Raw genomic sequence first — 25,137 nt, 5'->3', positions numbered from 1 at the left:
TTACAACGTACATCCTTAACTAACAGTGTGGCTTGGGTTAGTGTATCATTTCACAGGCGGTGGGAAACCTCTGAACAGTATTCTGTGACGTGCCTCATTCCTGTCACTAGTGTTCTCACGGTCACGCACTTTACTTGCATATTTACTAAGAATCCCACCACGCGATGCGCTTCCGTTTTAAAAAGGCACATGTCTTTTAAAGAATTTAAGAACCGAGGGGGAGAGTCATTTGCGCTCCCCACGCATTCACCACCTCGGTGTTCTCCCGGCTTCTTCAACCACGTTTCCGCCTATCATCTTCCTTGAGCCTGAAGAATTTCCTCTGGCATCTCTTCGCGGAATGGAGTACCTACCTTACCTGTACTTTACCTTATGCCCTGATTTTGCCCTCATGTTTTGCAGGCTCTTCTCACAGGAGGCCTAGATTGACAGGTTTCTTTTCTTTAACCCTTAAAATGGTAGGCAGTCCACGTTGTTTCTGCTGAGAAATCTGCAGTCCCACCCTTGCTTTCCTACACACAACGCACCCGTTTGCCTTCCGACTTCTCTCCAATGATTTCTTGCCTTTGGCCGGCAGCAATGGGACTACGGTGAAAACAGCTGTGGTTTTCTCTGTGTTTATCCCGCTCGGAGTCATTGAAAATCTTGGATCTCTGGCTTGATGTTTTTAACTCAATTTGGAAAAAAATTAAACCCTTCTATCTTCAAATATACGTATCTCTGCCTCCCTCTCTTGCCTCTGTCCTGAGACTCCTGTTTCCCTTGGGTTAGGCCACTTGATTCTGCCCCACGTGTCGTTGAAGTTCTGTTCATTTCGCTTTTCCGTCTTTTCTCCCTGTGCTTTGGTTTCAATACTCCGTTGAGCTGCATTCACAGTTACTTACCACTTCTTCAGCATTCAGATGTTAAGCTCTCCCAGTGAAACATTTCCAGATGTTGTGTTTTTTAGTTCTGGAATTTCCACTTAGTTATTACAGTTTCCATTTCTTTGTTGAAATTCCCCACCTGTACACTAATTTTTCCACTAAAAATGCTTTCTTGTATTTATAACAGCTGTTTTAAGTTTTAAATTTGTTGTCTTCTAATTTTCAAACTTTGTGTCATATCTGCGTCTGTTAACTGTTTCTATCCTATTGACTGTATTTTCTCCTGGTATGGGAGAACACTTTCTTGTTTTTCCACACGTCTGGTAGTTTTTTTATTTTATGCTGGACACTGCAAGGGCTGTATTGTCGAGAGTGGATGCTGCTGCCTTCCTTTAATGGGACGTTGGGGGTCATTCTGACGGGCAGTTAATTTACTGGTGCCTCAGTTTATCCTATGAAGATTTGAATAAGGCTTTTGTGGGGTAAGTCTAGAGTGGCCCTTACAGCCCTATTCCTAAGGCATACGGTCTTTCTGAACGCCTGGCAAGTTGACTCTGGTTCAAACACCTCAACACGGATGGCTTCCAGCATCTCTGTGCAGCTTAGAAATCACACCTCAGTGCCTGGGAACATACAAGCTCTGTCCAGTAATCTCTTTTCTCACATCATATCTGACAAATGCCGGCTGTCTCAGTAGCCCCAGGCACGGGTCCTTGTTTCGTCCCAGTATGTCTTCTGTCTGGGCTGTGCTTCCCAACGCTGACGTTTGAACACCCCTCCAACCCCCCCCCCCACAGAAAGCAAGGGTGAACGTGCAGCCACGTTTGATGTTCCCTTTTACAGAAATCTCTTCGTTGGATCATCTGTTGTCCAATGCTTGGCAATGATTGGTTCATGTATTTTGCCAAGCTTTACCGTTTTTTCTCACAGCACGAGAGTATAGTAACTGTTACTGTGTAATGGCGAGAAATGGTAGGAAAAGGGACTTTTACATATAAATAAACATGTTCTGTAAATGACTTATTTTATTATATAGTATATACTTATTTTAGTTTATAGATAGATATAATATACAATAAATATAATATTAAATATCTTACATATTTATATGTAAGATATAAATATTATATACACATATATAAATTACTAATAAATTACATAAATATATTGTATATATTATATAAATTTCTATAAAGACCCAACATTGATGATTATGTTAAATGAAAATGCTGAACAAAGTAGAGATGTCCCAAATAACCTTAGACTATCTAGAATTAGACTATCTAATCTATTTTGTGTCTGTTTTAACGATCTGCATGAAATTTCTTATTAATGGACATTCCTTTATACTGATAGTGTGAATGTGAAAATTATTCTCGTAATTAAACACTCAGCGATGAAAATACTGATTAGAAACTGTACTATTTTTCAGCAAGAGCTAAAAATTTACTATTACTGTGCATCGCTATTATAAAATTACTTTGTGACCAATTCCACACTAGAGTTTCTACCTATAAATTGCAAAGTGGAGAGATTAGCATAAACGTTTGAAATACGTGTCATTTTCTTTAAACAGTGAATCATCTGCAGCGAGTGCCACGTGGCTGAATGTGACCACGTATCCTGCCTGACCAGGCACAAGGTCCAACGTTCTGAGTGGCCAGCAAGATCACTATCAAGTGGGCATCTCTTCCAGAACCAGGGGCCGTGTCTCTCCAGCTGCCAAGCACCCAGGAGCATGTCTGGACACAGCTAGCAAGCCAGCAGGCTGGATGAACGGTCAGAACCACAGTCAGACCCAGGTACGAGGGGCAATCCCGCTGAGTGCAGTGACTCCGGCTGCCGCTAGAGGGCAGTGATGCTATATAAATGAGCTTTCAAAAGTTGAAGCGGAAATTACATTTTTATGGTACCTCCACTTTCCCTATTACTATTGGCGTAAATTTCTATTTTTATCTTCTTTTATTGTATTACATAAGATTTTTCATTCTAAAATGAAACTCAATTTAAGAATCACTGGAGAAGAATGGCAAGGCCCCACTTCCTACAGCCTACACCCTGCCGCCCTGACCGAGTCCTCCTGGCCCGCCCGCCACCAGCAGCGAAGCGACTTTTAACCCAACAACGGAACGACTATGCAGCAGCGTTCAGGCGCTGACTCTTTCTAGAAGAATATCTTTGCAGTTTCTCTTTTCAAAATATCTTGTCAATTTTTATCAAAACGGTACCTGCACACGGGGAGGCATCGCTACTTCTACTCAGCTCGCAGCGCTGTTCCCTGCAGGGAATGACTTCTAAACGCTTAGTCCTCTCCTCTAGTAGGCATATGCTTGCCTCTAAAACTTGGCATCTAACTTGACTTCCCAACGTTATCAGCTGCACACATCACCTGTGGAATTCTTACGACGATAGATGAAGTTTAAATTACTCAGACCTGGGGCTGCTGGGTGGCTCAGTCGGTTGAGCGTCACTCCTGATTTCAGCTCAGGCTGTGATCTCTCGGTCGTGAGATCGAGCCCTTTGTCAGGTTCTGCCCTGACAGCACAGAGCCTGCTTGGGATTCTCTCTCTCCCTCTCTCTCTGCCACTCGCGCGGTCTCTCTCTCTCTCTCTCAAAATAAATAAATAGATATTTTAAAACAAGATTTCAGATTCTCTCTCCCTCTGCCCCTCTCCCTCCTGCACATGCTCTCTCTTTAAAATTAAAAATTTTGGGGCGCCTGGATGGCGCAGTCGGTTAAGCGTCCGACTTCAGCCAGGTCACGATCTCGCGGTCCGTGAGTTCGAGCCCCGCGTCGGGCTCTGGGCTGAGGGCTCAGAGCCTGGAGCCTGTTTCCGATCCTGTGTCTCCCTCTCTCTCTGCCCCTCCCCCGTTCATGCTCTGTCTCTCTCTGTCCCAAAAATAAATAAAAAACGTTGAAAAAAAAAATTTTAAATTAAAAATTTAAACTACTCAGACCCTCCTTTTGCCCTCTTCTCAACTTATTAATATAGATGATTACAGGATTAATTTAATCCCCCTATTTATTATCTTTATTCTTTAAAACATTATACCAGCTCAGATCTCGTGGGCCCTCAGCAAGTGACACCTGACCGCTCACCTTCTCAGGCGAGGCTGCTGTCACAGCCGTTCTCCTCTCTTCTGGACTCTCCCCTCCCCTGCAAAAGCGTTTGGCTTTTGAGTTGCCCAAACTGGTACCACGTTTGTGAAGTAGCCACAATTGTTAAGCCCAAAACTAAAGGATCAGTGAACACCACGATAACGCAAATGTTTTGTGTCTCCTAGAGCTTCCCACTGGCTTTTTCTCCACTGTACGATTTTCAGTTAGCTCCGTGCCTTTTCTACTCTTCCGAACCTAACCCCGGGTCCTCTGTCTTCCCTGCCCTCGCTCCAGAGCCCCCTCCGTCCTGCTCCAGTTCAGACAGGGAGCCCTCCCAGCAAGCAGCACAGTGTGACAACTTTTCTGGAATGTATTTATTATTCCAAGCATCCCACATCTCTCTCTCTCGTTTGGTTTATTCCTTTGTTTTTCTGGAGCATATCCTTCAAGTGACTTTCCCACAAACAGGCGTGTGGGAAACATACATTCCGGGTCCCTGTCTGCCTACAAATGGCTTTCCTTCCCCACGTACTTGACTCAAAGTCTGAGTGGGTTAAAATCTAGGCTGCGAATTATTTCCACCTAGAGAGCGCCATTTTTCTTCTGCCTCCCAGTGTTTGGAAAAGGCTGTTGCGTTGATGTTTCCTGTGACTCTGCAGATGGATTTCTTTCTTTTTTTTTAACTTTTAATTTTATTTCAATCCAAGTGGGTGAACATAGAGTGTAATAATGATTTCAGGAGTAGAATTTAGTGGTTCATCACTTCCATACGCCACCCAGTGCTAGTCCCAACAAGTGCCCTCCTTGAGGCCCATCACCATTTAGCCCACCCCCCACCCACCTCCCCCCAGCAACCCCAGTTTGTTCTCCATATTCCAGAGTCTCTTACGGTTTGCCTCCCTCTCTGGTTTTTATTTTATTTTTCCTTCCCTTCTCCTATGTTCATCTGCTGTGTTTCTCAAATTGCACATATGAGTGAAATCATGTGATATTTGCCTTTCTCTGATTGACTTATCTTGCTTAGCATAATACACTCTGGTTCCATCCACATTATTGCAAATGGCAAGATTTCATTCTTTTTGATCGCCAAGTAATTAATATTCCATAGTGTGTGTATATATATATACCACATCTTCTTTATCCACTCATCAGTCGATGGACATCTGGGCTCTTCCATAATTTGACTGTTGTCGATGGCGCTGCTATAAACGTGTGCCCCTTTGAATCCGCATGTTTGCACCCTTTGGATAAATACCTAGTAGTGCAGTTTCTGGGTCGTAGGATGGTTCCGTTTTTAGTTTCTTGAGGAACCTCCACACTGTTCTCCAGAGCGGCCTCACCAGTTTGCATTCCCACCAGCAGTGCAGGAGGGTTCCCGTTTCTCCACATCCTCGCCAGCATCCAGAGTCTCCTGACTTGTTCATTTTAGCCATTCCGACAGGTGTGAGGTGGTATCTCATTGTGGTTTTGATTTGCATTTCCCTGAGGAGGAGTGATGTGGAGCGTGTTTTCATGTGTCGGTTGGCCATCGGGATGTCTTGTTTGGAGAAGTGTCTGTTCATGCCTTTTGCCCATTTCTTCACTGGATTACTTGTTTTTTGGGTGTTAAGTTTGGTAAGTTTTTTATAGATTTTGGATACTAACCCTTTATCTGATATGTCGTTTGCACATATCTTCTCCCATTCCGTAGGTTGCCTTTTACTTTTGCTGCTTGTTTCCTTCGCTCTGCGGAAGCTTTTTATTTTGACGAGGTCCCAGTAGTTCGTTTTTCCTTTTGTTTCCCTCGCTTCTGGAGACGTGTCTCGTAAGAAGTTGCTGAGGTGCAGGTGGATTTCTTTTAAAGGCGGTTCGGACACTCTCTTCATCTGTGATGACCAGACGTGTCCCTGTGGTGCGTCTGCACGTGAGGGTGACTCCGTTCCCCTGCTGCCCGCTGCTGGTGAGAGCGTCCATCAGGCGGCGGCGTTGTCTGCCCTGGAGGCTGTCCTGCATCACAATCCGCATTCAAACTTCTTTCTGAAGCACACTCTCTGTTCTTTCCCGGGGTTCTGAAGGTTAGTCGTTGGACCTCCTGTGTGGCTCCGGTGTGGCTCCTGGCTTTTCCGTCACATTTTCTGTGTGCGTCCTTTCTCATCTACTTCCTGAGAGATTGCCTCACACTGATACCTTTTTTTTTTTTAATGTTTTATTTCTGAGAGACAGAGAGAGACAGAGCACAAGAGGGGAGGCGCAAAGAGAGAGAGAGACACACACAGAATCTGAAGCAGGCTCCAGGCTCCGAGCTGTCAGCACAGAGCCCGACGCGGGGCTCGAACTTGTGAACTGTGAGATCGTTACCTGAGCTGAAGTCGGACGCTCAACCCACTGAGCCGCCCAGGAGCCCCTCCTCACGCTGCAATCTTCACTCAATTTCTTCTCAAGGGATCTCCAGTCCTTGATTATTCCTTCTTCCACAACACTACACACTTTTTAAATGCCGCAACTTCTCAAGTAAGTTTGAGGGGTTTTTCTTAACGTTCTCCTCTGGTTGTCGCATAATCTGCGTATCCCGAGGAATTCTCCCTATTTGAGAGTGTGGCTGAGATGCTGGTGGGGAGCCGGTAGCAAGCAGGGGAGCCCTGGTGCCCTGCCCGGGGTCAGGCGTCCCGGCAGGCGGCCAGGTGCTCTGTGCACGGCGGCCGCACGTCCCGCCTCAGTGCGCTGGGCTCCTTCGTGGGTGGAGGCCAACAGCGGGTGGGCGCCCGGTAGCCACCGAGCTGCATGACCAGGGACCACCCCTCGGTCTCCCCCAGCTGGGGTGGGAAGTCAGAGAGCGTGGGAGGCTTCCCTTGTGGAAGCCAAGTACCTCTCAGGACAGACTGTTGAGAGAAAATAACCCGTAGCCTCTGAGAGAGGTCAGTCCACACTGTGCCGGAGGAAGGGCCCCTCGTGATGACCCTCAGCGCTGGCGGTGAGAACGGACAGGCTCCGTCACGGCTGTGCTTCAGCTACTCTGTTTTCAGACGGAGCCCTTCTGACGCCCCCACGGCTACCGCCTCAGGTCGGTGGGCACGGGTACCTCGGGCAAGGCTGACGGACACCTGCCCCAAACGTCCGGCTCCTCAGAGGGTTTAGTCAACTGCCCGATCCTCGACTTGCCGGCTCCACGAGCTTCCGACGGCCCTCCCCTCACCCTCCGCCGGCCGCCTCTCCTCCCCTCCTGTGGGGAAGCCTCGTCCCGCCCCACCTCATCCCGACAGACATCCACGGCTCTGGTGTTCTTCCAGAAATCTCTGCCTCTGCGTCTACGGACCCCTGGGCCTCGGAGGCGCTGCCCTGAGCTCCGGGGTCGCTCGAGGGCAGCCCTGTCTCGACGGGCCGTGTGGCCCACGGTCCTGGGAACCCACCCCAACCTTCCTCGCAGGGCCACCGTCTCACCCCACCTGCTACTTCGGGCCGGTGACCGGGGTCCTCAGCCGGACTCTTCAGTCACGCGTCCATCCCCTCCCTGCCCTGCAGCCCTCGGAGGGAGCTTCCTGTGCCCCCGTGTGGCTGGAGCCCCCCGGCTGGCACGAGAGCCACCGGGTCTCCCCTCGACCCGCCACTGCCCCACACCAGGCCTCTGTGCCTGAGCGTCCCGTCTGAGGAGGGCAAGTCCTGGCGGGCACGCACCACCCCACCTGGAGAGAAGGGGTGCGGTGGAAAGGCGGCTGCTGCAGTGTGTGACGCGGTCTTCTGTTCGTGGGGCAGCTGGGACCCACGCACGCCCTCAGAACGCAGGCTTCCACAACCGCATCCGATTCTTGAGGAAGTTACGGCGACCAGCCAGAGACGAGGCTCCCCGTTACCTCTCAGCAATGGACCTTGTTACTTGGGCCCAAGCCCTACCCACGGGAGGGGGCCTCTCCTGCTGCCCTGAGTCCTGGGGGCTCCCGTCGCCGGGTGCTGTGCCCGTCTCAGGGACGTGAACCCACAGGGATCGCGGCTGACTCCTCCGGCAGTTTCTGGCGTGCTACTGCCCACAGAATGGGCGCGTGGCCGCGTCCGAGAGGCTGCATCCGGGGGTCTCTGGGAGCGTGGGCTTGTAGAATCGGACGCCTGGGCCCGGTCCCGGCTCTGCCGCCTGCCGGGGAGGTGGCCTCCGGCCACAGACGTGGCCTGCGCCTGCCTCGGTTTCCTCACCTGCAATATGGGGACGGTGGCACCCACCAGAGAGCTGGTTGAGGTGGTGCCGCGGGGTCCTCGGAGGGACCCCACGCGCATCTGAGACCCTGGCCACTTGGAGGCCGGCGGTGTTAAGACATCTCAGGTGGCATTCATTTGTCGGCCCCCAAATACACGCTGCATGTGTCCCACGCAGGCCCCGGAACTGCCGCTGAGGTATGGCGGACGCATCCGTGTCCCTGGGGTTCTCAGTCGGGGACAGACCCCCCCCCCCCACGCTGCCAATCACGCTGCCACAGCGGGCAGCCCGAGACACGGACGCGGCCCGAGGTCGGCCTCACGTGGCAATTCGGCACGCCTGGGTCCGGCCCGCCCACCCTGGCTGCGGACTCACTACGAACGTCTTCTTCATACCCTCGAGTCGGTGATTTCGTGGTTTCCAGGAAATAACCCACAAGACCCTCAAGGAAAACGGTCGTCACCACAGAAAAAACTCACAGTAGAAACAAATTAAAACAGCCTGACACTCACAACGAGGGGAAAGACGCAGAAACACAATTCCCGATCGGAGGTCGGAACGCGAGAGCCGCCGGAAGCTGTGAGGGAAAGCGGGCGTCCAGCGCCGCACGGGGACAGGGGTCCGGGAGCTCGTGCCGCGACATCCGGCAGCCATGGCCCCCGGAGAGCGAGCGGCCCGCAGCGGGCAGGGCGACAGGGGCCGGAGGGCTTTCTTGTCACTGGGACACCTCCTCGGTGACTTCTGAATTTATGTGGCACGTCTGTGTTGCCCACTCAGAACTACGTTCATCAAAGCTCTGTCTGTCGGGGATGGCAGATGGTGACCCGGGAGCCCCTTTCTGCCTCTGTGCCCGTGACCGTCACGCTCACGGCCAGTGAGCCTCGTGTGGCCTCAGAACCCTTCTGAACCCGGCCCTCTGGAGCCGTGGCTGACGGCGTCGTGCTGGCTGACGAGGAGCTGGCAGGCAGAGGCGCACGGACACACGGGCACGGCTGCCGGGACACGTGCTGGGATGACCCAGGGCTGGCGCTCGGGCCCGGTGACCCCTCCTGGCCTCAGGGGGATCGGTCCACAGCTACTTACCGGCTAAACATCCTCAGGAGCCTAATGCCCATCTGGATGGCCTTCTGCGAGCAGGCCATGGCGACCTCGTGGTCGTGGGCCATGTGGGCAAAGTGGGTCAGTCGTGTCAGGGTCTGCAGCTCCACCAGGGGGTCCGACCAGTTGCACTCGGAAGCCATTTCCACCACCTTCCGGGCAGGGGAGAAGGGGCGTCTGTTAGCGCGGCTGACGTGCCACCCCCGGGGTCCCCGCCCCGAGCCGACTGCAGAGGAAGCGCACGGGTGGCTCCCACGTGGAATGGCTCGGGCACCCTGCGAGGGGCAGGTGAGCGCCGTGGTGAGGACGGGGTCCCGCGACAGGGCACCCAGTCTGCCGCCTCAGGCAAGGCCCTCTGACCCCGGCTCTGAGTCTGAGCAGCTGACCCGAACGAGTGGCCTCAGGCTGGGGGCTCTGGGCACCGGTGGCGCCTACCTGGGCCAAGGGGGGCACGGAGAAGTCCATGAGGCCCAGCCCGTTGCAGGAGTACATCTCCAGAGCAACGAGAACTCTGGTCACCGAGTTGACGTCCTCGTTGGGACTCTGGGGGAAGGAAGCGCCCGTCAGCCCGGGGGTACCGGGACGCTGGGGCCCGGAGCCCTGGGACACGCGGGCATCGCGGCGACAGCCAGAGCCATTGGTGTGTCGGTTTCTCTCCAAGGTCCCTTTCCAGGCAGTGACGAGGCAGCAGGTCTGGTGGCTGGGCTGGCCGGGGGGTGGGGCAGGGCCCGCCCATGACCTCAGAGCCCACGTCTGTGGGAGCTCTCCTCTCTGGGTCCCTGCTTGTCCCCCTTCAGGCGGGAGACCAGGGAAGACCTCAGCAGGAGGCGTCCGCCCTGCAGGCCCCGGCCCGCCGAGCCCTCCGAGCCCCCGGGAGCTCCCAGACGCTGCCCGCGCCCCAGACCCCTGGCACCTGCTCGTCCGCACCCAGCCGTGGCCCGATCTGCTGCTGTAGCAGCTGCCGGGCCTTCACCCAGGTGGCAAGGAGCTGCTGCTGGGTGCTCAAGGGCACCTCCTCTTCGGGCTCCGTCCCGGTGCTCAGGTTCAGGGCGAACTCGCAAACCTAACACAGATGGGGCCTTGTTCTAGAGCCTGAACTCTGAACAGGAGCCCGAGCCAAGACCCAAACTAGTAAAAGTAAGTGGACCTGGCTCGTGGTCAGACCGGCGGGGGTTTAAACAGGCACCAGGCCTGCAGCTGGGCGGCCTGGCCCCCACGCGCCCCTGGGGGGCCCCCGGCTGGCCCTGCCACCTGCCCGGCTCCGCCGCCTCCCCTCCCTGACAACACCCGGCTCTCTGTCTTCCTCTTACAGAAATGCATGTTCTCTGCCCCTCCTTGCCCTGCTCCCTATTTCCTGGCAGTAGAAAACCCTAGCCAGTTTCACCTCCTAATGGCCACCCGTCACCTGCGCTAGTGGAGTGAGGGTCCCTCCCCTCCAGCCTCGCGCAGCGAGGGCTCTACCTCCACCGCGGTCCTGACTTCAGCGCTGGCTCCTGAGTCCAGTGGTGCGTGAAACAGGTTCGGGCGCATGGGTCTTCTAGATTTTTCCGGCACTTGGGTCGGAATCCAGTTGATAATCAAGCCTCGAGCCAAAGTGTTGCAGAGCATCCCCAGCAGAGTGAAGTCTCTGGAAAGAGCGTGCCGGCAGGTGAGAACACAGTCGCACGCACAGACTCAAGCAGACGAGTCCGTGACAAAGTGCGTTTGCCGGGCTCCCATCTTGCCGGGACCAACGACAGGCGCCGGTGGTCCCGGCGCCAGTTTGCCGAGCTGTTCCAAGGCCTCCTAGGGGAAGCTGGCTGTGACGAGGGCCGCTCCGGTGACGCCTGGCTCCCCCGCCACAGGTGGCCTTCCTGGCGAGAGGGCGCCGCCGTGCCAGGCAGGCGGGCTCCTCGGGGCATCGTCGGGGCGGGACAGAGAGGCCCATCTGGCCTCCGTGCCCGCTGCCGGGCGTCCGTCAGGCCTCAGTCGCGGCCCGGGCACTTCTACCGGTTGGTTAACAGATCAAATGGGCCTCGGCCAGAACGCCCACGTTTCTCACTGGCAACGTTATGGCACCAAAACGTCGAAAACTGCTGCAAACGGTCTCCGCACATCCAGAACCGGGGACTCAAAGTCTGAGCTCCATCTGCGATGGAAACTCACGGCAGTGCTGGGAGGGGAGAGGCTGGCGTCTGCGGAGCCCCGCTGGGGCGCTCGCATCAGAGGGGCATCCACAGGGCCTGCTCACTGCCCAGCGAGGGGCTCTCTAGCTCGGGCTCCGTGTTCGTTATTAATCGTCCCTGATGAAAACCGGCACGCGGCCTGCTGGTTCCCACCCCGCCTAGCACATCTACTTCGGTATCTGATGAGAAAACCTAAAGCTTATCGTTCAGACTAAAAACCAAACCAGCAAAAAACACACAAGGAGAGTCTTTAAATGTCATCCTTGTCGGGTGACACTGTGGTCTGTCTTGCTTTTAAATTTCCAATTTTAGCTCACGAAAACAGCAATCTCCCGGGCCCCCATCCGTCTATGTAAGAAAACACAGACGCACGTTTGCAACCTTCCGTGAAACCAGATGAGACTCGTACAAAGGAGTCGCTCTTTGCTTCCATTTTTCCCAGCTGATCCGGGTCTCAGCAAACCTTCCTTAGAATCATTCTGTTTGGAACAGAGTGGGGCAGGCCGGCTCCGTGCTGAGACACAGTGAGGGTGGGGGGCTCCTTGCCGGGTGGGCCCGAGGCCTTCCTCCACCACTATGGGCCGCCCTGCGGCTCAGAGAGGGTGAGCATCTGGCTTGGGGTGCACGGCTAGTGAACGGAGCCTGGGATGCTTGAGCAGCCCTCCCTGTGCCCCCACAGCCTTCCCCCTGTCCCCCTGTCCCCACGTCCCAATCACTGTCAGACACCAGCCAACGGCAGACCCGCCTTTCCCGGAAGGATGGCACTGACGACGGCGGGGAGGGTCCCGGGTCACCACCCCCACCGGCGGACCCGTGTGTGACCCCACAGTCCCCGGGCCTGAATCAAGGTCTCTCGGAGCAGCAGGACGGAGCCTTCCCCGGGGGTCAGGACCGCACGCGGGACCCGCCAGCCACACCTACCCGTTGTGGCCCGTGGCCTTGACGATGCTCAGGAGGTGGTCCAAGGCGTCCACGAGCTCCCTCTGCCTCCCGGCCACGATGAGGTGGCGGTTGTGGTTGAGGACGTAGACCACCGCGTTCTGCACGATCCAGCCTTCCTGGATCTCTCGCCCTATCTCGGCGCACCGCAGCCAGCTGTCCATGGCGCCCCGTGACAGACTCTCAATCCAGGTCCTGCAGAACGCACCCCGTCAAGCTCTTCCTTCGAAACGAGACCTTTCCCGAACGGGCATTAGGGACCCGAACGTGCGGTCTGCCCGTGGCCCACTGGTCTGCGGAGCCTGCCCCCGGCCTGGACTGCCTGCCGCGACCCACTGCGTCCCCTCGACCCGCCCGCAGGGGCCGGGCCGTGTCCCCGTGCTGCGACTGCCCGCTGCCTCCACGGGAGCCTGTTCGCTAGTGACAGAGGCTCGCCCCTCCAGTTAGCGGGTGGGCAGTTAGACGGTGTGCGGCTCCTGCGACATGGGGCCGATATTCACACACTACCACACTCTCTCTTAAAAATACTTAGTTTTAGATCAAAGACAACTGAGACCCTGGTATCACTGTTAACAGAGCATCTCAAATTCACGAGCGTTTCTGTCGTGCCATTTCACGTGCTGTGTCTTCTGGGATGTTCTACGTGAAGCGCTCTGCTCACCCACACTCGTGACCGAGGCCCAGACCACAGCTCGTCCTCTGAGCGCACGGAAAGCCGCTCCCCTTCCACACCCCACTGCTTACACCAACCCATCGTATCCCCTTTTTACTAATAACAAAATACGCTAACTGGAAGGAGCCAAAGTGTGGATTCTACTAAAACACACTAGAGTAACCATCCTGCCACGCCGGCCACGCATGACACCAGCCACGCCCCTGGTGTGGGCGCAGCCTCCCTGGGCCACCCGGCCCGCTCCGTGGCTGAGCCGTGCTGGCAGCTGCCGGGGACGCCGGGGCCCCTCCGGGCCACCTACCGGTACACGACCCACTGTGTGTTGTCCTCGGGGCACTCGAGCGTGTAGCCGGCCGAGTGCTGGCTCGGGTCCTCCGGGGGGGTGGGGTGGTCATTGAGCTGCACGCCCTCTGAGCGCAGCAGGTGGACGGTGGCCTGCGAAGGAAGCGAGGGGCGGCAGAGTCACAGGGCACAGACGCAGAGCCAGGCGGGAACACGCGGCCAGGCACAGGGTGGGCAGACCCCGTGATGCCCCGTGGTCCTCTCAGCCTCAAGGGTCCTCCCTCCACCTCACCCACAAATACCGTGTCCCGGGAAGAGACGGCTCCTTCTACGAGCCCCACACAAGTCACGCCATTCCTTGGACACAGTCACTTCTCAACGTTGGCCAGCGCCCGGCCGCGTCTGCCCCCGGTCACCTCACGAGCGCGCAGAGGCACTGAAGGCTGCCGAGAGCACTGGCACGGCCGGGCAGGTGGCCCTGCCACCACTGGCTGTGCCCCAGTCGTCACTGCGTCCCCAGCTCACGGCATCGGCCCGGCATTTGGGAGGCACTTAGCAGACGGTCCCCGAGTAATTCAGAGCGCACTCTAGCCCGGCTGCCCAGACCCCAGGAGAAACGACCTAACGTGGCTCCAAGGATTTTGGTTACGCAGTGCCGTGGAGCGTGGCCCCCGCGGGCGGAGGTGCAGGTGCTGTGGCCCAGTGCTGACCCCTGATGGCACACCTCTCCCCGCTACAACTTGCTCAAAGTGCTTCTGACGTCCACTCCGATGCAACCCCCCAAAACAGCAGGTCACTGCGTAGTCCCCACGTGACTGTGGGCTCCCGATGCAGAAACTATCTCTAAGGAAAGGGGACACGCAATCACGGGGCCCTCGCGCACCAGGAAGGCGCCCCTACTCGGCACCCGTCCCTTCAGGAGGCGGGTCTTCAGGGGCAGTGTTCCACAAAGCACAGGCGCCCACGCCGGCCCACCAGCGACGCACCTCTGCGTTGATGAACCCCACTTCGGCGAACTTGCGCAGCAGGCTCGGGGACGCCTGCCGCTGCGACATCACTTCTGAGTGGCCCCAGCCGTCCTGGGCCGCGCTGTCTCCGCCCCTCTTCTTCTTCCCTGGGGGAAAGAGCGGAGCCTCAGCCTTGGTCAGACGTGGTGCTTCTTTTGCAGCCAAGAAACAAAAACATCTCAAGGGTTCCTGGCTCACCCCCAGCTCCGGGGGCAGACAGGGGTCTCTGGGAGGTGCGTCTTTGCTAGAAGGGGCCGGAGGAAAGGCCCCCCCACCCCCGGGGTGCAGGGCTCCCTGGGCGGGTGGCTAACGTGTCCCCAAACCCGGCTCAGCCGCAGCTCACGTGTCACTGACGTCCCCGACAACACATTCTTGGTTTTGCTTGTGCCCCTTGAGAAGCACCCGGCCCCACCAAGCCTGCAGCAACCCTGCCCTGGGTCTCCTCAGACCCCTGGCACATGCCTGTGCCCTGACCGTCCACCGGACCTGCCCACTGACCCATCAGCCCCAGAATCTGTGCTGATGTGGGGAGCCGTCCTCCACCCACACTCCCGAGAAAACCCCACCCACCTCAGCCCCCCCCCCCCCCGTTCACTGTCACCTCTGCCCTCTGCCCTCTGCCCTCTGCCCCCAGGCGCCCGACACGGCGGCCTCTGTTCTCTTGCTCACAGCAGGTGCCTTCCCTTTTGGAGCCCCGATGACCCTGAGGGACCAAAGAGCAAAGGGACAATGGCCCGGCTGCACAGGGTCCGGCGGGTCACGGTGACGCTCGGGAGTCCCTTCTATCGCAGGACCCCTGCTTCCAGCACGTGCACACTGACCCGGCCCCCGGCAGGAGCCGCCCCATTGGTCATCGGGGCTGCCGGCCCCTGCCCAGGGGCAGCCGCACGGTCCGGCTCCGGGCTTCGGAGAACATGCGACCCTGGCTGGCGCCTGGGCGCGCGTGTGGGGGCCCTCGTACCTCTCTTCAGCCGCGCCGCCCTTTTCGCCCTGACGTCGTCGTACAGGAGGCAGAAGCGGCACGCTGTCCGGCAAACGTCCCACACCCCCTGCTTCCGGGCGACTTTGGCGAGCTCGGCCCAGATCTGTATTCTGCTCGCCGAGGAGCCAAGCGACAAGAGCGCGTGCGCGTGTCGCTCGTGACAGGCCACCCGGCACCACCGTGGGGGCGCGCGAGCCACGGCCCTTCTCGCCCGCGGGGGGTGCCCACGCCCCTCCCTGCTGGGGCGGGTGTCCCGCTAGCCCGGCCGGGGGCGCCGCCTCACCCACCGCTCCCTGGCGTTCTCGCCCCCCAGACGCCACAAGTGCCCGGCGGCCTTGTCCACGCTGATGATGTGGTGCCGTGCCTTCGCGAACAGGAAGCTGAACCGGCCCCTGGTCTTCCCTGTAGACACTGCGGGCGGAAATGGAAGGGCAAGGCTGGCGTCCGGTGTCCCAGGGCCCACGACTGGGAGGGGCCGCACCTCCGTCCCGGGGACCCTGGTGCCAGGGGGGTGCCGCCCCCACACGCAGCGGCCCGGGGGCTCTGCGCTCTGGACAGGCGTGAGCTGGTGCCCCTCCGGAGGGCGCTCCCTCACGCCGGCCCCTGCCCGACACCCCCGCTCCCTCCCGCGGCCTGGCCCTCTGGTCTGCTGGGTGGCGGGGGCTCCCTTTGATAAACGAAGCTCAAGCCACGGAGAGCCTGGCTTCCCCGAGCGCGGGGCTGCCCGGCACAGTTGCACAGAGCGTGTGGCACATGCCGTGCCCCTCTCAGCCAACACGCCAGCCGCCTCCAGGAGCCAGCCCCCCGCCCCCGGGGCCCCTCACCCTGCAGGGCCGGGGTGCCTTCTCCGGCTGGGCTCCCGGCCGGCCAGCAATGCTCTTACCGATCGGAGCACCTCAGGGCTCTGCCGACACTTGCAGGGCACAGCGGAAAGCCAGGGCGGCCACACCCAGTGAGCCCCACGGCCACAGAGGGCCACGTCCCAGAGCCGTCTTCTCCCCACCGCTGGGGCATGACAGCTGGGGGAGCCTCGGGGCGGCCTTCGGTGGGGCCCCCCAGCCGGGCACCCAGCCGCCGCCGTCCTCAAGAATGTGATGTGCCTGGGCCGAACTGGGCCCCCCAAAAGGTACGATGAACCCTAACCCCCAGAACCTCAGAATGTGGCCTTATTTGTGTCTCCACGGGGACGAGGTGAAGGCACGGAGGACACTGCCACCTGCAAGACACAGGGGGGCTGCAGCCATGCCCCCTCCAGACTGGTGCTTTCAGAGGCCCAGACCGCACACGTCAAGGTTCGGACCCTCGGCTGGCACGGCGTGGCCCCCACACGCCAGGCTGAGCGTCTGCCTCAAGACGGCACGAGGCTCAGGCGGCCCCCGGGCTCTGGAAGAGAAAGCCAGCCTGCCTTTGGCCTCGTTCTCGCTGTCGAGCACAATCTGGAAGGTGTCGGGGGCCAGGGCCAGGCCCGCGTTCACTAGGAGAGCCCGCTTCTTCCTGACGCTGTCTTTTGGGACAGCTTTCTTGGCCTGCAGCAGGAAGGAAGAGCGGGCTCTCACGTCGCCAGAAGCGACACTGTCTCCGGGCTGTTCCAAGGAGGCACGTGGGCTCCCGCAAGGCCCCAGCCCCCCGGCCAACCCCACAGAGGCCGTGATGACAGCACCTGCTCGATGGCCACGACGGCCTTGTCCTCGGCACGCTCAGGGCACTGGTACAGCCTGGTGCACAGATACAGCCGGTTGAAGGCCGTCCTGAGCTGGTCCTGGTAGAGGCCCAGGCCGTCCAGACGCATGGCCTTCTGCAGGTGCCACATGGCCGGCTCCAGCCGGTCCTCGTCCTCCTCGATGTGCACCATTTCCATGTGCACCTGGCAGCGGAGCAGGACCATGAGGCTGGTGGTGGTGGGGGGGGGACAGCACAGCGTCACGCGGGCCCCGGGAGCACTGGCTTCCCGGTAGACGCCCCAGGGGGAGACGCGCAGTGAGCCTCCGGCTGCTCCTGGCTTTCCTGCATCCTTTAGGCCCTGCCCGGCCTGCCTGGAGGACTCAGACGGGGGGACAAGCGGCGAGGGCCCTGCGGACGCCAGAGCGGCTGGGGCGCGCGCTCCGAGGCCCAGAAGCAGCAAGCCGGCAGACCTGGGACACGCCAGTGAGGCCTGCCGGGTGGCGCACAGGGACGGCTCGGGAAGCTTGGGACGCTGCAGCCACCTGGTCTGTCCACGGGCACCGCCCACTCTCCCCCAACGCCCACTGCTCCCTGCAGCCTGCCCACCCCCGCAGCGTGCGGCCAGAAGCCTGCTCTTTGCCCCTCCGAAGGCAGCCCCGCTCGGGTCTTAGCAGCTGGGGTACCCCCCGCGCTCAGAACAGCCACCGTGCCCCATGGGCCCTCACCCTACCTCTGCCAGTGTCTACGGGTGTCAGCGAGGGGTCCTCACAGCCTTTCCATCAACGGGAGGCAGAGAGCCCACGTCACGGGGTCATGCCCTGGGACGCCAGCATTGGCAAATCCAACAGATTTGGCCGAACGCGAGTTCCACGGGACCCGCGAACTGAGCACAGATGGAGGCGTAAATGCCACGTGGCCTGCCTACGACCTCAGGGACGAGGAGGCAGGGAGGCCCCGTGGCCCTGGTCAGTGCCGGGAGAGGGCCCGCGCTCCTCACGGGGGACCAGGTTCACCCACAGACTCTCTACAAGCCCGGGCGGCAGCCAGGGCCATGGTCCCGGGGTGGCTACAGAGGACACCTTAGGAGCTGGCCGAGGCCAGCCAATGCCACACACAGCAGAGGGGGCCGCACGGAGGGTCAGCCCACTCTGGGAACGACCTGGCAGACGGCTCGCTTGAAGAGGCCGTGACTCGAATGAGGGCACGCAGCTGCCACAACGGAGGAACGGGACCAGGCGGAAAGGACTTAGAAGTGAGCAATCCTCCGACGGTGGTAAGTGACTCTGCGACACGCAGCAACCACAAAGCGGGGCCACTTATGCGAGGCGGCCGGCACGGGGCTCCGGTGGAGCGAGGCCGCGGCCCCCGGGGGGCGTCAGGCGCGAGCCCGTGATTGTCGGCCCCCCGGGGGACAGAGCGCGGGGCCGCCGTGCCAAGGAGGCGACATCAGAGCACAGCCTGGGCGGCTGGAGTCCTAGGCTGACAGGAGGGAGGGGCTCTGTGGCACCAGAGACCGGACGACCAGGAGGCTGTTCGTCACCAGACGTGGTTAACTCAACGCCTTTCCAACAGAAACCAACTTCCCCAGACGGGACAACAGAGCCTAGCACCCTGCAGTGTATCACCCACACTGTTCGGTGCATACCAGGCGAGCAAGGACGAGAAAAATGTGACCCACAGTCAGGATACGGGAAGGACCACACGTTGAGTTTACCAGATAAATCCACTAATGCACGTATTACAATACAAGTACAAATATATCAAAAACCTGAAGGAAAACAATACTAAGGACAGAACAGATATTGAATCTCAGGCGAGGTGGAGAAATGCAGACACGGGAGGTACCTGAGCTCGGAACTAGACTACGTGAGGGGAAAACTCCTGCTCAGGGCTCACGGCACACAGGAGACGGCGGAAGGAAATCAGCCACCAGAGGGACAGACTGAACAAGATGTAAAAACGAGCGGAGACTTGGGGACCTGTGGGCAGTATTGAGGGTGCACTCGAAACCCAGGTCCCAGGAGGCGGAGAGTGAGAAGGACAAAGTCACAGCCAATAACTCCGCAAACCTGAGACGTCCGGTCACATATCCGGGCATCGCAGCCAACCCAAGGAGGGTTCTTTAAGGCTCTGAGGAATCCCACGACCAAAACTCTGAAAACAGAAGCAGCAGAAAGACTCCTGGCACACAGAATGACGCCGAAAACAGCGCACGTCTTCCTCAGGAACGTGACGGCCAGAAGCAGGACATCGTCTTCAAAGTGTCTGAAGAGGAAAACTGTCCCTGAACCCAGAATCCGGTGACCGGTGAAAATACTCTTCAAAGATGGGGACGAGGTGAAGCCATTTCAGGTCAACACGGCAGAAGCTCTTAGGGCTGAGATCGAGCAGGTGGGAGCTTGGGTGTGTGGGAAGGAGAGACCCAGCGGGACCGGCCAAGAGGGAGGCAAACCCAAGACACCCTCGTTTCCCTCTGAAACGTTCTCCTTGTTGAAGAAAACCACTGGCCGCCAAGACCAGACGACAGCACTGCAAAGCTGAAGTGGACACATCTTCACGTGGGAGACGTCACACTACATCGAGGGGAGCCCACGGCCACGACGGCACGGAGGCAGGGAGCGGGCTGAGGGAGGAGAAGGGCTGCGGGGGCCCTGCCTGCGGGGTGCCCTCACGGACTCTGCTGCCCGAGGACCCGTATTTTTGGCCCTCGAGCGGCGCCCCCCCCCCCGTCCCCCGCAAAGTACAGCCGAGGAAGTGGACAGAATTCTAAAAGTTAACCTCGAGGAAGGCAGGGAAGGAGCCACAGGAAGGAGAAAGGATGAGCGGAAAGACGTGAGGTCGAAGACCAGCTCAGCAGGACACGGAGCGCAGAGGGTGCGGGGCTCCAGGCACCACTCAGAGGGTCACAGTGATGGAAGGCGGACAGACAGTGGTCCACCCGACACTGCCAGGCCGTGCTCCGCGCGTTCAAGGTACACAGAGGACAGGATTTAAGAGGATGGAAAAGGAGAGGCCGTGCATCCGGGGAGGTGGTGTTACCACCACACGCTGGAGCCTTCAAGGCAGGGGGGTCACCAGCAGCTAAGAGGCCACGAGGAGACACGACCCCAAACGTGCGGGACGCGGTGTTTGGGACCACGCCGAGCAAAGCTGAGGGAGACACGGGGTGCCAGAGGCCAGGCGGCTCGGAGCCGGAGGCCCGCACTCCAGCCGGCACTCGCTGGGCTGAGCACTCTGCACCCAGGGGAACTCTGGCCTCAGGGTCAGCCTGAGGGGACACTGACAGGAGCTGCCAAGAGCCCCTCAACAAGGACAGACAATGCCATCAGCTGCCACCAGGACTCCTCGGCGTTGACCTGCCACGGGGAGTGTGGCAGCCTGGAACCCTCCTCCAGAAGCAGCCACTCGGCACAGTCCCCAGGCCCAGAACCTTCTAAGGAGAAGGAATACTTCCTAGCTTCCCGATTCATTTTATAAAGTCAGCGTGACCTTGACGTCAACCCTGACAAAGGAAGGAAAACACAGGCCGATGTCCTCATGAACATATGCATAAGACCCTCTAACAGATCACGGGAAGGAAGCCGAACCTGGCAATACATTAAAGAGTGAAAAGATCGGGACCACATAGAGCGTGCACGGTTGGTTCAACCCCCAAAACTCAATCGGCGTGATTCAGGCAGTAAGAACGGGAGAGAAAAGGCACATGACCGTCTTCACAGCCGCAGAAGAAACACCATCCGGGGCTAAAGGGCCTGTTGCCAACGCGGATGCCCCCACACGTGCGTCCTACTGGGGGCAGCGGGGTCTCAATGTCACTTAGGAGAATTAGCAGAGAAAAAGGGGGAAACCACCAGTTATTTTCTAAACTCAGGCATACATGAAAATAAGCTAATAGGAAATAAGAAATATACTCATTAAAATTAAAAGCAGGCCAAAGAGAAGGAAGAATTAGAGAACCTGTGAAATGAGGGAACTGATGGAAAATGAGGACGCTGGGAATGTGGCACGTGTGCTTCCCAGCCGCCCCGCCCCCTGCCGCCTGCACCTGCACCCGTGCCCGCCTAGGGTCGCCCCCACCCCGCAGCAGCCCAGGGACCACTGGCCGGGACTGCGTCCTCCTCCCGTGGCCCGGCCTGTCTCTTTAGGCATTTCAAGGCCCGCTCTGCCCTCCTGCTCTCAAATGGGTGCCACCTTGGGTTTACGCCCTGTCCACAGCCCAGGTGACCTTCCCAGAGACCCCTGTGAGCTCTGGACGCACAAGACGGGGGTGTGTGCAAGGGGCCGTGGGCCTGCTGCCCACCTCCCACAGCTCCGTCCCTCCCGGCTCACGGCGGCTTCCGTGCCACCCGGCGCCCGCCCTGTCCACAGGCTGTTCTCGACAGCGGGGTGGCCATTTGACAACTGGCGATACCTCCTCTGTGCCGGGTCCTCTGATGACGCTGTCCCCCGGCACAACCTCCGCCCCTGGAGGACTGATGAGCCCCCCTTCTACGTGTATGGAGGGCTCTGCTCCTGGGGTGTCATCCTCCCGGCCCCCGGGCCGTCTCTCTGTCTGGGTTCGGTTTCTCGGAGACCGACTGGGACCGTCCTGCCTAAACACCCACCCGCCCTCCCTCCCTGCTCTACTGCCTTCTCAGCACTTCCCACGGCTGGCCTACTGAAAGCATAGTGGAGATGTAGGTGTGCCTGCAGGCTCGGGGACCCTCGGCGCCGGGACCCAGGCGGGCGCCCGCTCTCCGTTAGCGGGCGGTGGGGGACCGCCGAGCCCCGCGCGGGGCACACGGATGGCTCCATCCCTGCAGCAGCCGCACAAGCCCTCTCTAACGCGGGTGGGGTTTCCCGCTTGCACCCTTTTTGGGGGAAGTCAGCTGGGTTTCATCTTTTTCCCGGTGTTGAGGGATTCTGCCCCGGCCCCCTCCCGCCACGTTTCCCCGTCTCTGAGAGGACAGCCCGGGACGAAGACACGCAGGCCACCTGTCCACCTTCTCCAGGACGTCCGCGACGTTGGCCAGCGGCTTCCGCAGGTGGTGTCTCAGGTTGTGCTGCAGCAAAGGGAGACACGTGTTCCACTGGGTGGTGCACACCACGTGGATGACCCCGGGGTCGCCCAGGCGCACGGCTCGCTGCAGCGTGATGTCCAGTCTCCGTACTATATTCAGCTGGGCCTGCACAAAACACATCGACCGGTCCGTGAAGCACCACGTACCGCGTGGGGAGCCTGGTCCCGAGGCCCGGAAGCTGGAGGGCCAGCCGGGACCCGAGGTCTGAGCCTGTCTGTGGCAGCGGCCTGCATCCTCTTTTCTAGAAGGGATGTAAGAATGTCTGCGAGATGCTCCCTTAAAAAGCCCGGAATGGCCTCTGCACACCCGTGGATGAGGTTCTCTTCCGTGAATTGATTCCATCCAAGTGCACTTCTCAGCCTCGTACGTGCCCTGTGGCCCGCGGCCTGTTACGTTTACAACCCAAAGAACACGTCCCCTGTTCCGTGCTGCATGTGCCCTTCCCACCAGACAGGCTCTGGTCCCGCGTTTTCAGACGCGTGGAACCGGCTTCCCAGCCCCACGTCTGCTCAGAGCCCACGGGGGCTGCCCACGGGTCCTAAACTCGGCCATGTCCCACACTTCTGGCTGCCAGCACCCTCGGGGCCTCCCCTCATGCTGCCTCACGAACCGGTGCCCGAAGCTGCTCTGTGCTCCACACAGCACTCCCTGCGGCCCCCAGGGCCACACGCACCGCCCGTCTGCTGCTATCTCCTGATCACACGTGGGGCCAAAGTGTTCCCTGCAAAGCGTCTCCTACACAGCGTTTGTCAAGCGCCTACCAGGTGCCGGACAGGAGGGTCAACGCTAGAGGAGCCACACGGGCAAGTCCGAGAGCAACGGATATCCGCCGGGCCGCAATGAAGGCGCCACACAGAGCCTGCTGCGGGTGTGGGGGACGGGGCCCCGCGCCCGGCCGCCGATCTCCTGGCCCGAAGGCTCCCTGGGGGTGCCAGGAGCCAAGCCCACGAGTGCCCGCGTTGGCTCCAATCAACACGAGGCTCCAAATCTCTGTTTCGACAGCTTTTTTTCTCCTTTTAAGCTGCAAATTTCTCATTAAAGAATGGTCTAAAACGACCTCTGGACTCCCTTTCTGGCAGGGGCTGCCGGTCCAAATCCCACCGCGTTGAGTCAGCAGATGGGAGAGTGAAACCAAGCTCACGTCACCACCACGTTTGGGCAGCTGCCTCCTCTCTGACCGCAGACGGGGAGCACAGCAGCCACGTCCGCCGTTTCCAGATGGGGCCGTCACCGCGAGTGAGCACCGCGCCCGCCTGGGCGTCCCCTGGATCCGCCCTTCCTGGGGCCCCTGCCTCTCCCCACGCACTTGGGGATCCCTGAACCCCCAACAGCCTCTGGCCACCCTCGTCTCCCCACCCCCAGATCCCTGCCTGCCCCCACTGCATGCAACGACCTTACCGCCTACCCCGAGCCCCTCGGGTTTCCAGGCCCCGCGTGGCCGATAGCCCCACGCTGTGGTAGGGAGTGACTTTTGCCTTCCTGGACGGGGGTCTGGATGGCAAAGAGCCATGACAGGGACACGAAGGCCTGACCAAGGGCAAGCGCATGGGGCTACGGGGACGGGCGCCGCCACTCGGGCAGCAGGAGGGCTCTCGGGAGCTCATCTCCGTGCCCCGCCCCCCGCCCAGGCTGCGTGACCCCGATATGCCTGCTGTGTGGTGGCCCAGGAGCCGTGGGGGAGCCCGTCCTGGCGGGGCTCCTGCCGGGGAGGCTGTGTTCACCGGTGGGAACCCGAGGCACGGGAGGCTGGCCTCGTGTCCCCCTCACCCAGGGGCCAGCGACCTTCCAGGACACGTGCAAAGCCGCTCAGTGACGCTGACTCCTGTTCAAGGACTTACCTCAACAGCTGCTCGGACGTAGACTTTAACTTTACTTTCGAGTCCTAAAGCTTCTAATTCATACTCCAAGCATTTGATTTCAATCAGCTTCCCAGGGTCCTACAGGACACACACAGTTTTTGTACACGTGGGGGTTTTTAGTGAAAGAAATCACACACATTCATTAACTTCAAAAACCATTTAAAGATATTAACGTACTAGGTAGAAACTCAACAAAAAGACCTCTGGGGAACACAAATATATATTTTAAAAAACCTAACCTTTTTCCCCCAAAATGCAAAGACTCAAGTGAGAAAGCAAAAACAGCTTTTTTGGTTACCTTTTTAACCATGGGGGAGAGAGCCCATTTCACTGGACGTCGAATTTTTACATGATGGCACCAATTTCAGATAAACTCTTATAAAGTCTGGCAAACGTGTTTTCTTTGACTTAACCCCTGCCGGCTTAGGAAGAGAGTGCCCTGCTCGCTGGACGCGGAGGCGGGCCGCAGCAGGAGCCCGGGGTTTGTCGGGGCGGCGTCTACCTCACTTTTTACAAAACTGCCAAGCTTTCCCAAAGGTGTGCCACCCTGAGTCCCCAGAGGCTGGGCGGACAGAGAGCTCCAGCCCGCCCACGTCCTCTCCCACATCTGGTGCGGTCAGTCTGCTCACTGCGGCCATTCTAGTAGGTGTGTCGACGTGAGTTAATATCAACATTGGTCTCTGCCTCGGTTCCCAGCACAGCGCTCCTGAAACCCTGGTAATCTCCTGAGTGACAGAGCACCGGGAGCATCTTTCCTAAAGATGTGACTCCCGGGGGGGGAGGGGGGGCTCCTGGGTGGGGGCCGGTCACACAAAGACCAAGCCATGATTAGAAGCTTGGGATTCTCAGCCCTGCCTCTACCCCCGAGAGAGCGGACGGGGGCTGGAGATGGATTACTAATTGCATCACGCCTATGGGAGGAAGCCTCCATAACGTCCCAACAGTACAGGGTTCGGGGAGCCTCGAGGTTGGCAAACACGTCCATATACCAGGAGGGTGAGCCACCTCCACTCTACAGGGACAGAGGTTCCTGCCCTTGGGACCCTTCCAGACCTCGCCCTCTCTCTGTTCATAGGCTGTTCATCTCCATCCTTCATCACGTCCTTATATGACGGTCCTCTTCGTCTCATTACGTTTTTCGACTTTTGTATCAGTGCAGCTACTTCCGCTCTTGTGGTTGCCATCTACACGAGTATCTTTTCCCACGTCTTCACTTTCCACCTACATGTGCCCTTGACGCTGAGGTGAGTCTCTTGTGGGCACACAGTCGGGCCTGTTTTGG

General features: G+C 58.7%; 1 protein-coding gene across 1 annotated transcript in view; it reads right to left on the bottom strand.

Moving 5' to 3' along the window:
- Positions 1-25,137, bottom strand: part of CFAP46 (cilia and flagella associated protein 46) — a 95,759-nt gene that overhangs the window by 57,222 nt on the left and 13,400 nt on the right. Inside the window, exons 10-22 of the mRNA XM_030334764.1 lie at positions 23,835-23,933; positions 21,911-22,101; positions 16,935-17,163; positions 16,680-16,800; positions 15,562-15,685; positions 15,254-15,384; positions 14,272-14,399; positions 13,305-13,438; positions 12,313-12,525; positions 10,688-10,853; positions 10,140-10,289; positions 9,662-9,769; positions 9,212-9,378 (exon numbers count right to left, since the gene is read on the bottom strand). Of these exons, the coding sequence (XP_030190624.1) occupies positions 9,212-9,378; positions 9,662-9,769; positions 10,140-10,289; positions 10,688-10,853; positions 12,313-12,525; positions 13,305-13,438; positions 14,272-14,399; positions 15,254-15,384; positions 15,562-15,685; positions 16,680-16,800; positions 16,935-17,163; positions 21,911-22,101; positions 23,835-23,933 (1,961 nt within the window). The remainder of the gene's footprint in view (positions 1-9,211; positions 9,379-9,661; positions 9,770-10,139; positions 10,290-10,687; positions 10,854-12,312; positions 12,526-13,304; positions 13,439-14,271; positions 14,400-15,253; positions 15,385-15,561; positions 15,686-16,679; positions 16,801-16,934; positions 17,164-21,910; positions 22,102-23,834; positions 23,934-25,137) is intronic.

The sequence above is a fragment of the Lynx canadensis genome, chromosome D2 (genome assembly GCF_007474595.2).
Source record: "Lynx canadensis isolate LIC74 chromosome D2, mLynCan4.pri.v2, whole genome shotgun sequence".
Lineage (NCBI taxonomy): Eukaryota > Metazoa > Chordata > Mammalia > Carnivora > Felidae > Lynx > Lynx canadensis.
The sequence above is the reverse complement of the archived record's forward strand: the minus strand, read 5'-3'. Positions and strand labels throughout refer to the sequence as shown.